The 12087-nt window shown below is 36.8% G+C and overlaps 2 protein-coding genes across 2 annotated transcripts in view; one reads left to right on the top strand and one right to left on the bottom strand.

Moving 5' to 3' along the window:
- ACBD5 (acyl-CoA binding domain containing 5) overlaps positions 1 to 12087 on the bottom strand; it is a 54492-nt gene that overhangs the window by 26857 nt on the left and 15548 nt on the right. The window contains exons 5-7 of the mRNA XM_041765735.1: positions 6714 to 6828; positions 6587 to 6619; positions 2216 to 2350 (exon numbers count right to left, since the gene is read on the bottom strand). Coding sequence (XP_041621669.1) covers positions 2216 to 2350; positions 6587 to 6619; positions 6714 to 6828 — 283 coding nt within the window. The remainder of the gene's footprint in view (positions 1 to 2215; positions 2351 to 6586; positions 6620 to 6713; positions 6829 to 12087) is intronic.
- The window catches only part of MASTL (microtubule associated serine/threonine kinase like), a 96021-nt gene that overhangs the window by 68845 nt on the left and 15089 nt on the right, over positions 1 to 12087 (top strand). The gene's annotated exons all lie outside the window — the stretch shown is intronic.

The following is a 12087-nucleotide window of genomic DNA, read 5'->3' as shown; positions in this document are numbered from 1 at the left end:
TGAAATACTCTTAAAAAGGGGTTTATTGGGATGCCTGGGTGGCTCAGTGGTTGGGCGTCTACCTTTGGCTTAGGACGTGATCCTGGAATCAAGTCCCACATCGGGCTCCTGCATGGAGCCTGCTTCTCCCTCTGCCTGTGTCTTTGCCTCTCTCTCTATGTCTCTCATGAATAAATAAAATATTTTAAAAAGGGGGGGTTTATTACATGCTGACAGCCCACTCAAAACTGCTTCCTCTCTGTGAATCTTTTAGAAGCTATTTTATTTTTACTTTACTTTATTGTTAAATAGACTCAACACCCAACATGGGCTCGAACTCACAACCACAAGATCAAGAGTCACACGATCCACCCACCAAGCCAGCCAGGCTTTCCTAGAGCCCTTTTTATTTTATTTTTTATGATTATTTTTTATTTAAAGATTTTATTTATTTATTCATGAGAGACAGAGAGAGAGAGGCAGGCAGAGACACAGGCAGAGGGAGAAGCAGGCTCCATGCAGGGAGCCTGATGTGGGACTAGATCCAGAGACCGTGGGATCACGCCCTGAGCTGAAGGCAGATGTTCAACCACTGAGCCACCCAGGCGTCCCCTAGAGCCCCTTTTAAAAGATAATTTCTTGGGATGCCTGCATGGCTCAGCAGTTAGGCACCTGCCTTCGGCTCAGGTCATGATCCTGGGATCCGGGATCAGGTCCCGCATCAGGCTCCCTGCAAGGAGCCTGCTTCTCCCTCTGCCTAAGTCTCTGCCTCTCTCTCTCTCATTCTGTGTCTCTCATGAATAAATAAGTCTTTAAAAAATAAAAAAAGATAACTTCTCAAGGTCAAGATAACACTCTCAAGCACAGGCAAGTCACCCTATGAGACCCAGTTGTACAAAGGGGTCCACATGGGATCCCTGGGTGGCGCAGCGGTTTGGCGCCTGCCTTTGGCCCAGGGCGCGATCCTGGAGACCCGGGATCGAGTCCCACGTCGGGCTCCCGGTGCATGGAGCCTGCTTCTCCCTCTGCCTGTGTCTCTGCCTCTCTCTCTCTCTCTGTGACTATCATAAATAAATAAAAATTAAAAAAGAAAAAGAAAAAAATAGGCATTAAAAAAAAAACCTGTAAAAAAAAAAAAGGGGTCCACATAATCAATAATATCCTTCAAAGAAGATATTATTCATCATATCTTACTAGAAAATAAAAGCAAAACAAAGTTGTGCCGTTTGTTTTAGTGTCTTTCTGCCTCCCCCTTCTAAAGTAGTCTTCCTAAGAATCACTGTTACTCTTACTAACAAGGCCCTCCTAGTGTAGTACCCCATGACTCCAGTGTTCCTTCTTCATCAAAACTTCTTCCTGTATCCAATTCTCTGGATTCCATTCTATTCTTGACAAGGTATTGAGAGTTTTTTTTTTAATTTTTTATTTATTTATGATAGTCACACACAGAGAGAGAGAGAGAGAGAGAGAGGCAGAGACATAGGCAGAGGGAGAAGCAGGCTCCATGCACGGGGAGCCCAACGTGGGATTCGATCCTGGGTCTTCAGGATCGCACCCTGGGCCAAAGGCAGGCGCCAAACCGCTGCGCCACTCAGGGATCCTAGGTATTGAGAGTTTAACCTGTCTCCTCTCCTTGGTAACATATGGATATTCATATTTGGAACATCTAAAATGAATACACTTGTTTTTGTTTGTTTAACTAAACTCTATGCTGAACATGGGGCTTGAACTCATGACTCTGAGATCAATAGTCAGATGTTCTACTGACTAAGCCAGCCAGGCACTCCATAAAATAAATACTTTTTTTTTTTTTTTAAGATTTTTTGTATTCATGAGAGACACACAGAGAGAAGCAGAGACACAGGCATAGGGAGATGCAGGCTCTCCGCAAGGAGCCCTATGCAGGACCCCATCCCGGGATCACACCCTGAGCCAAAGGCAGACGCTCAACTGCTGAGCCACCCAGGCATCCCAAAATGAATATATTCCTAATGCAACATTTCAGGCAACAGATTTAGAGAAATGGTCTATTTTTGTTACGGTTCAATCTCATCTATTCTATCTATGCATAAGGTTGATTGTCCCTGTATCTTCGGTCCACAAAAAACTTATTTGTAAAGTCAAGAGCCTGGATCCTACCATACACACTATTCTCATACAAAACCAAATCAGCCCAGACCTCTCCATATTTTATCTAATTTAATGTAAAATTATTAGTTCATCATCCAAAGATTACCATTATCACTTTGTTCGGCTCCTTTCACTTCTTCTTGGGCCTCTTCTTCCTCAGACTCAGCTCCACTATCACTGCTTTCAGCTTTACCATTAACAGTTTTGGCATTTGGAGTAGAAGTTAGAACATTACCCAGATCTAAAATATGAAATGATCACTTAATCTCTAGTGCTGTACATACAATAATGCTATCATTTACAAATAATACTGCCATTTATAAATTACTAATAAAATTATTTTGAAGTAAAACTTAGAATTTTGATATATAACTAGTATTCTTTTCTTTGACTATAAGTACACATATATTACATAAATAAACTTCAAGTATCAGTTTATAACAAAAATGATAAATCCTTATTAAGCAAGGCAGAGAATGTCATTTTAAGTTAATATCAAATAATAAAGTTAGAGATGAATGATCTTTATACACTGTAAATGAAGAAACAGTTGTTACATGCTAGTATACTGAAAACATAAATACAACACTCTCATCAATATTATAACTGAACTACATTTAAAATTTTTTCATCCTTTTATTACCTTTAATGCTTTATATTTAAATTATTTTCTTCTAAAGCACCAGTTAGTGAGATCAATCACTTAAAAAGGCACATAAATTGTCCTACTAGCCAGTCATATCTTGTGAATAAATACACCAGAACTTCTCAAACATTAACATGCACAGGAATCACCTGAGATCCAGTTAAAATCAGTAAGTTTGGGATGATCTAAGATTCTGCATTTCCATAAAAGCTCCTCTGTGATGCCAATGCTGTTGGATACTGAACCTCATTTTGAGATACAGGGAATTTCCACCACTCTTTAAGATAATAAGGCCTCCTACATGGCTACTGGCCAAAAACAGTGGTCTCCCTTCATAAACCTTTGGGCTCATTTTCACCTACTCAAATGCATTTTGGATGCTTCCCCGCATCCCAAGCAACATACTAAATTTCACAATCTCCATACATCTTAAACAGGAACAAAAGAATAAAAACTCAACTCTACCACTGCCATCATATTCTACTCTCTTTTAGAGAACCTGAAGCATCACAGTTTATGAATCTCCTTGTTCTCTCCCTGACAACCAGAAAAAGCAAGATTAACAAAAACAAAAAACTAAAAACAAAACAAAAAGAAAAACAACTAACCAAAACAACCACTACCACCACCACCACCACCAAGAAACAAAAACACCCACCACTCATAGACATCTTCAACAAAACTAAGCAATAGAGAATTCCCTAAGCCCGCACCAAATAGATGTTTGCAGTAAAACTACATGACAGCAGCAAAAGCAGCACCACAGCAGTTCTGTGATAAGAGGTATAGAAAGCACAGAGAATTACTAGCAAGCCCAATTCAACATCCAAAAATCAGTTAATGTAATACATCATCCTAACAGAATAAAGGACAAAAGCCACATGATTATCACAACAGACACAAAGTATTGACAAAAATCAAATACTTTCATGATAATGCTGAAGAAATTAAAAATACAAGAGAATTTCCTCAATCTAATAAAGGACATCTACAAAAATTCACAAGTAGCATCATAATTAATGTTAAACGACGGAATTTTTTTTTGCTACTAAAATAACAAACAAGACAAAGAGGTCTGCTTTTGCCATCTCTATTTAATATTGTACTGGAAGTTCTTGCCAGGGCAATTAGACAAGAAAAGTAAATAAAAGGCATCCAGACTGAAAAAGAAAAAAAATGGTCTCTGTTTGCAAATGACATGCTCTTACATACAAGAAATCCTAATGAATCTACAAAAAAAAAACTATTAGAATTAACAAAAGGAGGGCACCTGGGTGGCTCAGTAGGTCAAGAGTTTAACTTTGGCTCAGGTCATAATCCTAAGGTCTCCAGATAGAGTCCCACATGAGGCTCCCTACTCAATGGGAAGTCTGTTTCTCCCTCTCCCTCTACCCCTCTCACCCACTCGTGCTCTCTCTCTTTCACAAATAAATAAATAAAATCCTTAAAAAAAAAGAACAAAAGGTTCAATGAGACTGCAGGATACAAGATCAATAAGCAAAAATCAATTGTATTTCTACAGGCTAACAATGAACAATACAAAATGAAATTAGAAAATAATCTATAATAGCAGCAAAAAGAATAAAATGCTCAGCAGTACAATGGACAAAAGAAGGTATAAGAATTTTATATGGCAGATGACAAAACATTTTTCAAAGAAATTAAAGAACTAAATAAATGGATTGGAAGACAATACTGTTGTGATGACAAAATACTCCTCAAAATGACCTACAATTCGGTGCAATCCCTACCAGAATCCTAGGGACACCTTTATGCAAAAATTGACCAGCTGATTCAAAAATTCATATGGAAATGCAAAAGATCCAGGACGGTCAAAATAATCTTGAAAAAGAACAAAGTTGAATAGTTCATACTTCCTGATTTCAAAACTTACTATGCATCTGAACTATGAAAAAGCCCATGTGACACAGATACATCTGTTTTACTGGGCCTAAGTGGCTCCTTTCAATACCATTCTTTGCTAAAAAAAAAAAAAAGTCAAGATTGCAAACTATGAAACACTCAAATACTTTAACCCTGGCTATTACATTTCTAATATTATTTCTTACAGATATATTTTCTCTTTTATTAAATGACATTTGTACAGGGTTACTTTCAGCAGCTTTTGAAGACCAGAAGAGGAAACAAATGTAACACTGTATGTTAACTATACTGGAATTAAAATAAAAGCTTAATATAAAAAAGAGAGGAGGAAGCAATCTAAATGTCCATTAGAATTACACAGGTTAAATAAATTATGGTACAGGTCCATATTCCTTACAACCCTTGCATCTGCAACCCTTGCAGATATGATTTAAAATCCAGTTTTCTAACTTTGCAAAGGTCATACACTGTATGTACTATACATTATGTAACATCTTCAATAGAGTCTAGGCAGCTCCCACTAAAAAAACTAATAATAAAGAAAGTTTTTACAGCAAAACATATGGGTAGTCACACTAAACAGAATAAATATTTAAAACAGCTTAGTGTAGGGATCCCTGGGTGGCTCAGCGGTTTAAAACAGCTTAGTGTAGGGATCCCTGGGTGGCTCAGCGGTTTAGCGCCTGCCTTTAGCCCGGGGCATGATCCTAGAGTAGGATCAAGTCCCACATCAGGCTCCCTGCATGGAGCTTGCTTCTACCTCTGCCTGTGTCTCTGCCTGCCTCTCTCTCTCTCTGTCTCTCATGAATAAATGAATAAAATCTTTAAAAAATAAAAATAAAACAGCCTAGTGTCAAATCAGGTCAGGGTGGGCTGCTCAATTAGTTCATGTCAGGACAGGCTTTGCTTTCAAATGAGTCACTAAAAAATATATGGTTTATCAAGGTTTTTGAATTTTAAATTATAACTTAGGGATTATGGATCTGAGCCTTTACTATCATTATTCCTTGTCTTTATAATTAGCTGTTTAAACATTTGCCTTTAACTGGCTTAGATACTACTAAAAACAGGTCCAGATTTACTCCCCTCTAAATCCTAACAACATGCTTCATACAGAGGAAATAATATTTTTTCTGCATTGAATAGCATGACTTATAAGGAAGATTATTTGTTAAAATGTGTTTCTTTAGGCAAATCAGATATAGAGGATGTGGTTATAAAAGTGTTATGCTCAGTGAGCATTATAGCAGTTACTACTGCAGACACAAACTGCAGATCTTATGACACACAGGAAGGTAACTGTTCTGAAACCCCTGATTTCTGTCAGTTAGTTAAAGATACCTTGTAAATAAGGATTCCAGGAAAATAAAACATATTTTTCATTTGAAATAATTCTTATAGGCTCATTTCACTCTGCTTTCAAAAAAAAAAAAATGTAAAGAGTAATGTTTATACTTAATGCCAGCAAATTTGCCTATTATTCAATTCCTGCTAATACGTGAAAGATAAGCCTTTCAATTCTTTCCTGAGAACACAAAATTAGAATTCTAAAAAAAAAAAAGACCAAGCTAAGTGAATTCACTGGTGTCTTGTTTTAGATTGCTACACTATATAAGCTATATTATAAACATATCTACATTAAAATTAGCTAGAAAATCATTTCAGCTATGGCACCATTAATGTAATACAGAAAGAAAACCAGAAAGTATGATCATCAAAATAAAATCATAAATTGTTATAATCTTGTATATATTTGCTGAGCCACCTGTCATGTTTTAATAATTGAAGGGTTAAAATTTGAGTGTTTATATTATTTTTGAACTTTATGTAATGTATTTGCTTGAAATGAAAACTCTTGAGTGACCAGCTTATAAGTTAAATTTGTGTAAAATTCTTTTGGCATGTAAATTTTAAACAAAACGTTTACATGTATTTCATTATTCCTACCTTCTAAGTATTTAGAGATTTTCTCCAGTCGGACTGGCATGTGAAAGTAAAAAAAAATTAGACATATAAATATTAATGCATGAATACATCAGCTGCTGGATTTAAAAACAAGGTAAAACATTCCAACCTGAGGTTAAATCAGAAGTTCTGCCACACTTTTTGTCTTCTACGATTTCATAAAATGGACCTATGACATGTAGCAACTCTTCAACTTTCTCAGTCATCGGCATAGTTTCAAGAATCTGTAATCAAAAGAAACAAACCTTGTGAAATCACAAACTACGACTATGGTCTACACTAAGTACCAAATAACACAATATTTACAATTTATTTAGCAATAATTTTGAGATTTCAAGTTCATTTATAGATTTCCCAAAGTATCTACATTAATTACATAAACTGTATACTTTCAGGAAAATTTCAAGTATATTAAAGACTTTATTAAAAAGTGTCTTCATCAAGTGCCTGGGTGGCACAGCCAGTTAAGCATCTGCCGTCTACTCAGGTCATGATCCCAGAGTCCTGGGATCAAGTACCTCACTGGCTCCCTGTTCAGCGGGGAGTATGCTTTTCCCTCTCCCTCTGCCGCTCCCCCTGCTTGTGCTCTCTCTCTCTCTGTCAAATAAATAAATAAAATATATTTTTTTAATTTATTTATGATAGTCACAGAGAGAGAGAGAGAGGCAGAGACACAGGCAGAGGGAGAAGCAGGCTCCATGCACCGGGAGCCTGATGTGGGATTCGATCCCGGGTCTCCAGGATCGCGCCCTGGGCCAAAGGCAGGCGCCAAACCGCTGCGCCACCCAGGGATCCCCAAATAAATAAAATCTTAAATAAGCAAATAAAATAAAAGTGTCTTCACTCTGAAGACTGTTTTACATAAACTTCTTTTAAAATTTTATACAATAACCCATAAATTGTGCATTAAAAACCATTCTCTAAGGTCATGTTTCTAAAAGGGCATAAAAGGAAAGTAGGAAATGGTTGTCATTTTCACACCTATGGGCCAATTTAGAATCATCAAATTTAAAGAGCAAGGTAAATTAATTTCAAGTAAATGGCCATCAACTGGTAACTGATAAAAGAAAATATTTCCATATAGGAGATATTTTGCAGATATTTAAAAAGAATAAGGTTAGCTTTGTGTGTGCTGATTGGGAAAACATCTGAATTTTTTTTATAAGCAAAAAGGTAGTTAGTGAACAGTAGGAATATGATACCATTATTGGTTCTTTTTTTTTTTTTAATTTTTATTTATTTATGATAGTCACACACAGAGAGAGAGAGAGAGAGAGAAAGAGGCAAAGACACAGGCAGAGGAGCTCCCGCTCCATGCACCGGGAGCCCGACGTGGGATTTAATCCCGGGTCTCCAGGATCGCGCCCTGGGCCAAAGGCAGGCGCCAAACTGCTGCGCCACCCAGGGATCCCAAGGTTCTTCTCTTTTTAAATAAGAAGATATACATATATGTGTTTTCTGAATCAATCTATAAAATAGAATTAAAAGTAATTAGACTCAAAGAATTAACGTGGAGGGAATAGGAAAGGCTCTTTTCATTTTTTTTTTTTTTTGATGTTTGGATTTTTTTCATTTACATTTATTACTTTTTACTACTAAAATGAACACATTTATTACTTTAAGCAACCAAAGTCCTATATCATTTTTGCATATTTTTCAGCTTATATACAGTTTTAAAGTGGCCACTTATACCTTTAAAATTAAGAAGCTCAGACTCGTCAGTCACCGCCCTGCTTTATTGTTGGCTTACTGCCTATCTTTCAGAACAATACAATGTAAGCTCAGTGGAACAGGGCCTTCATCTGGTTTTAATCACTCCTGTATTTCCAGTGTCTAGCACATACAAGGAGTTTAATCAACAAGGCGGAGGTATGTTGGGAGATTATACAGGATGAACTATGCTAAAAATAACTAGTTATAATGATTATAATGTTATCTGAGAGCTAATAGTAAATTACCTAATTGCTGTTCCTATCAATGAATAGAACTGAAAAAAATTGCTCTAACCATAAAATATCTTTTTTAGAAGGGAGTACTTGTTACTGTGAGGCTGGGGATATTAGGGAGGGCATTTTTATAGTTTAATATAGATATATGATCTGGAATATATATGGATAATAGATTCAACCCCAAAATTGAAACCATTAGGTAATGTTTATTTTGATATGACCAAAGTCACAGCTACTACATGGCAGAGATATAATTCAAACACAAGTCAGCATCCTTTACACTATTTAATACTAGAATAGTGTATATATGCAAAGATTCAATGGAATCTGGTAAGCTAGCCATATATTCCATCCACCCAAAACTTCCTTTGATCCTGTTTCAAACCAGATCTCTTTTATTTATCTCTCAATTAAATATTACTCTAAAAAGTCTATCAAATCTGTCTTTAAGTAGAGCTACTCAAATCTGTTTCAGTTCATACCCCGTAAGTAACGGACTGAATTATGGATTTCAAATGTCAGAACTAAATATATGTAGTATGTGCTAGTGCTAGGCAAATCTAAGCAGAGTTATTTTTCTTTCAATAAGCTAGAATTTGGGATGCCTGGGTGGTTCAGCGGTTTAGCACCTGCCTTCGGCCCAGGGCATGATCCTGGAGTCCCAGGATCAAGTCCCACATTCGGCTCCCTGCATGAAGCCTGTTTCTCCCTCTGCCTGTGTCTCTGCCTCTCTCTCTCTCTCTCTCTCTCTCTCTCTCTCTCTCTGTCTCTCATGAATAAATAAAATCTTAAAAAAAGTAAAAGAATTTCAATAGTCAATAAAATCAGGACACAAGCAGCCACAGCAAGATATAGCCAGAATTTAAGAGATTACTCTCTGAAGAAAAAACTAAAATTACAAAACCCAAGAAGAATAATCTTAGTCATCTGCAAAATTCTTTCCCTCACTCCAATGCTGAAATAAAAGAAATGGCATGTGCACGCACACACACGCATGATACTGGCAGGGACAGACACAGAGAGACAAGCAGAGCCACGCAAACCTCAGTCCAGGTAACTACTCCTAGAGATTTTATTTACAGTATAAGTGAATTAAATCAATTCATTCGATTATAACCTATCCAAATGAAAACTGTTTGGTGAGCTGCACAGATTCTATAAAAGTGGCATCTGTGGGGTGCCTAGGTGACTCAGTCGGTTAAGCGTCTGCCGTTAGCTCAGGTCATGATCCCAGGGTCCCAGAATTCAGCCCCACTTCAAGCTCCCTGCTCAGCACGGAGTTTGCTTCTCCCTCTCCTTCTGCCCTTCACCCTGCTTATGCTTCTCTCAAATAAAATCTTATTAAAAAAAAAAAAAAAACAGCACCCAAAGCACAGTAATTTTTCCAGTTCTCCAGCACATTTTCTTGATAAGAAACATCATTTCTGTATGATAAAAATATACTATCAGAGGCACAGATACACTGTCTTGTAAAGCAAAGATTAAATTGCTCAGATTCTTTTTTTTGATCAAATGAACAGATCTCTTAATGCCATCCAAATCTCAGTGTTCTACGCTCTGTTCAATAGACAATCTTAGCAATCATTCATCCAGTTTCCCAAGTGCCTCTGACATTTTGAGGAGTGTCCTATATCTTAATCAGGAGTATGCTGCATACTTGAAAAATATAACACCCTCTGTAAGTTAAAGAATTAGCATTCTGGGGGAAAAAATTAGTATTCTGGTTTTTCTCCAAATCTCCAAAAGGTGGTTATCATCTGTCAACCCTTAGAAAAGAAAGCCAACGTTCTGGACTTGGCAGAGCTACAGACCAGACCCTCATCCATGGTGACTTTCAGGTTCCATCCTTTATGAGACTCTGTTCTAATCTTCCCTCTGGTACAGCGATTATCCCATCCTCTTAGAAATCCCAAAATGATTAGTCTGAGGTTATGCTGGGGCATTATTATTATTTTATTTTTTTTAAACAAGATCCCCCTAGTGATTCCAATGTGCAGCCAGAGTTGAGGACACTGATCTCTCTTTACATCCAACAGACATACTGTATATTATTCAAGTTTTGTTTTGGCTGAATTCTCTAGAAACCCTCATTAACATAGCCTATATAATTTGGGGTTGGCTGACTGGCTCTGTTGAGCATGCGACTCGATCATGGAGTTCTAAATTTGAGCCCCACATTGAGTGTAGCGATTACTTAAAAATAAAATCTTTAAAAGAACAACAGATAGCCTGTAAAATTTGTACAGAAAATAGAATTTTATATTTCCTTTTGATTATGAAAATTAACTTTATTTAAAAGAACTACAGATTTTTCCCACAAACCACATTACTTTTTTTGTTCCCTCAAAGCTAAAATCCTATTAATTTAAAAGAATTTTTGATTCCAGCAACTTTTTAAATGATATTTCACTGGACAATTTATAGATTACAAAAGCAATTTTCTATAAAATATTATCTATTAGGGACACCTGGGTAGCTCAGAGATTAAATGTCTGCCTTCAGCACAGGGTGTGATCCCAGGGTACAGAATCAAGTCCTGTGAGGAGCCTAGAACTCTGCCTATGTCTATGCCTCTCTCTCTGTGTCTCTCACAAATAAATAAATAAAATCTTTTTAAAAATATCTATTATAAAACATAAATTAAATGGATTAGTTCCTTTTTCTCAAAAAAAAGTTTTATTTTATTATTTATTCGTGAGAGACACACAGAGAGAGAGAGGCAGAGACACAGGCAGAGGGAGCAGGCTCCATACAGGAAGCCCGATGCGGAACTTGATCCCGGAACTCCAGGATCACGCCCTGGGCAGAAGGCAGGCACTGAACTGCCGAACCACCCAAGGATCCCAGTGGACAAGTTCCCTAAAAATGTGAATGCAAAAGCAAAAGAATGAGATTTATAATACAAGAGTAATTCTAAAGAGCACACTGAACTATATTTAAAATATAATTTAAATTCCTAATTGGTTGTTAATTAATTACTACAATTACAAAAAGTCCCATATTCAGTGACCTAATCTTTGGGATAATGTACCATCCCACACCATTATCTAATATATATATATATACACACACATGTATATTTTATAATCTATAGACCCAATGTGGGGGTTGAATGCACAACCCTGAGATCAAGAGTTGGATGCTCTACTGACTAAACCAGCCAGGTCCTTCCACCCTCTGCCACATCATTATTTAAAAGCATACAATTTTATCTACTGATGTCCACAAAGCAAAACTCTGCAAATACTTTAAAAAATGAATCAAATTTTCAATTGATTAGTATCCTAACACTTTAGATTTATCTCTAAAAGTCTACCAAAATTTTATTATATTCACCTTCTAAAAAATGAAATTTTAAAAGTCTGAATGGATGGGACACCTGGGTGGCTCAGCAGCTGACTGCCTTTGGCTCAGGGTGTGATCCTAGATTCCAAGGATCAAGTCCTGCATCAGGCTACTTGCATGGCGCCTGCTTCTCCTCTGTCTTGTCTATGTCTCTGCCTCTCTGTGTCTCTCATGAATAAATAAATAAGT

This window comes from Vulpes lagopus, chromosome 8 (assembly GCF_018345385.1).
Source record: "Vulpes lagopus strain Blue_001 chromosome 8, ASM1834538v1, whole genome shotgun sequence".
NCBI classification, from domain to species: Eukaryota; Metazoa; Chordata; class Mammalia; order Carnivora; family Canidae; genus Vulpes; species Vulpes lagopus.
This window is presented reverse-complemented; position numbering and strand designations above follow the sequence as displayed.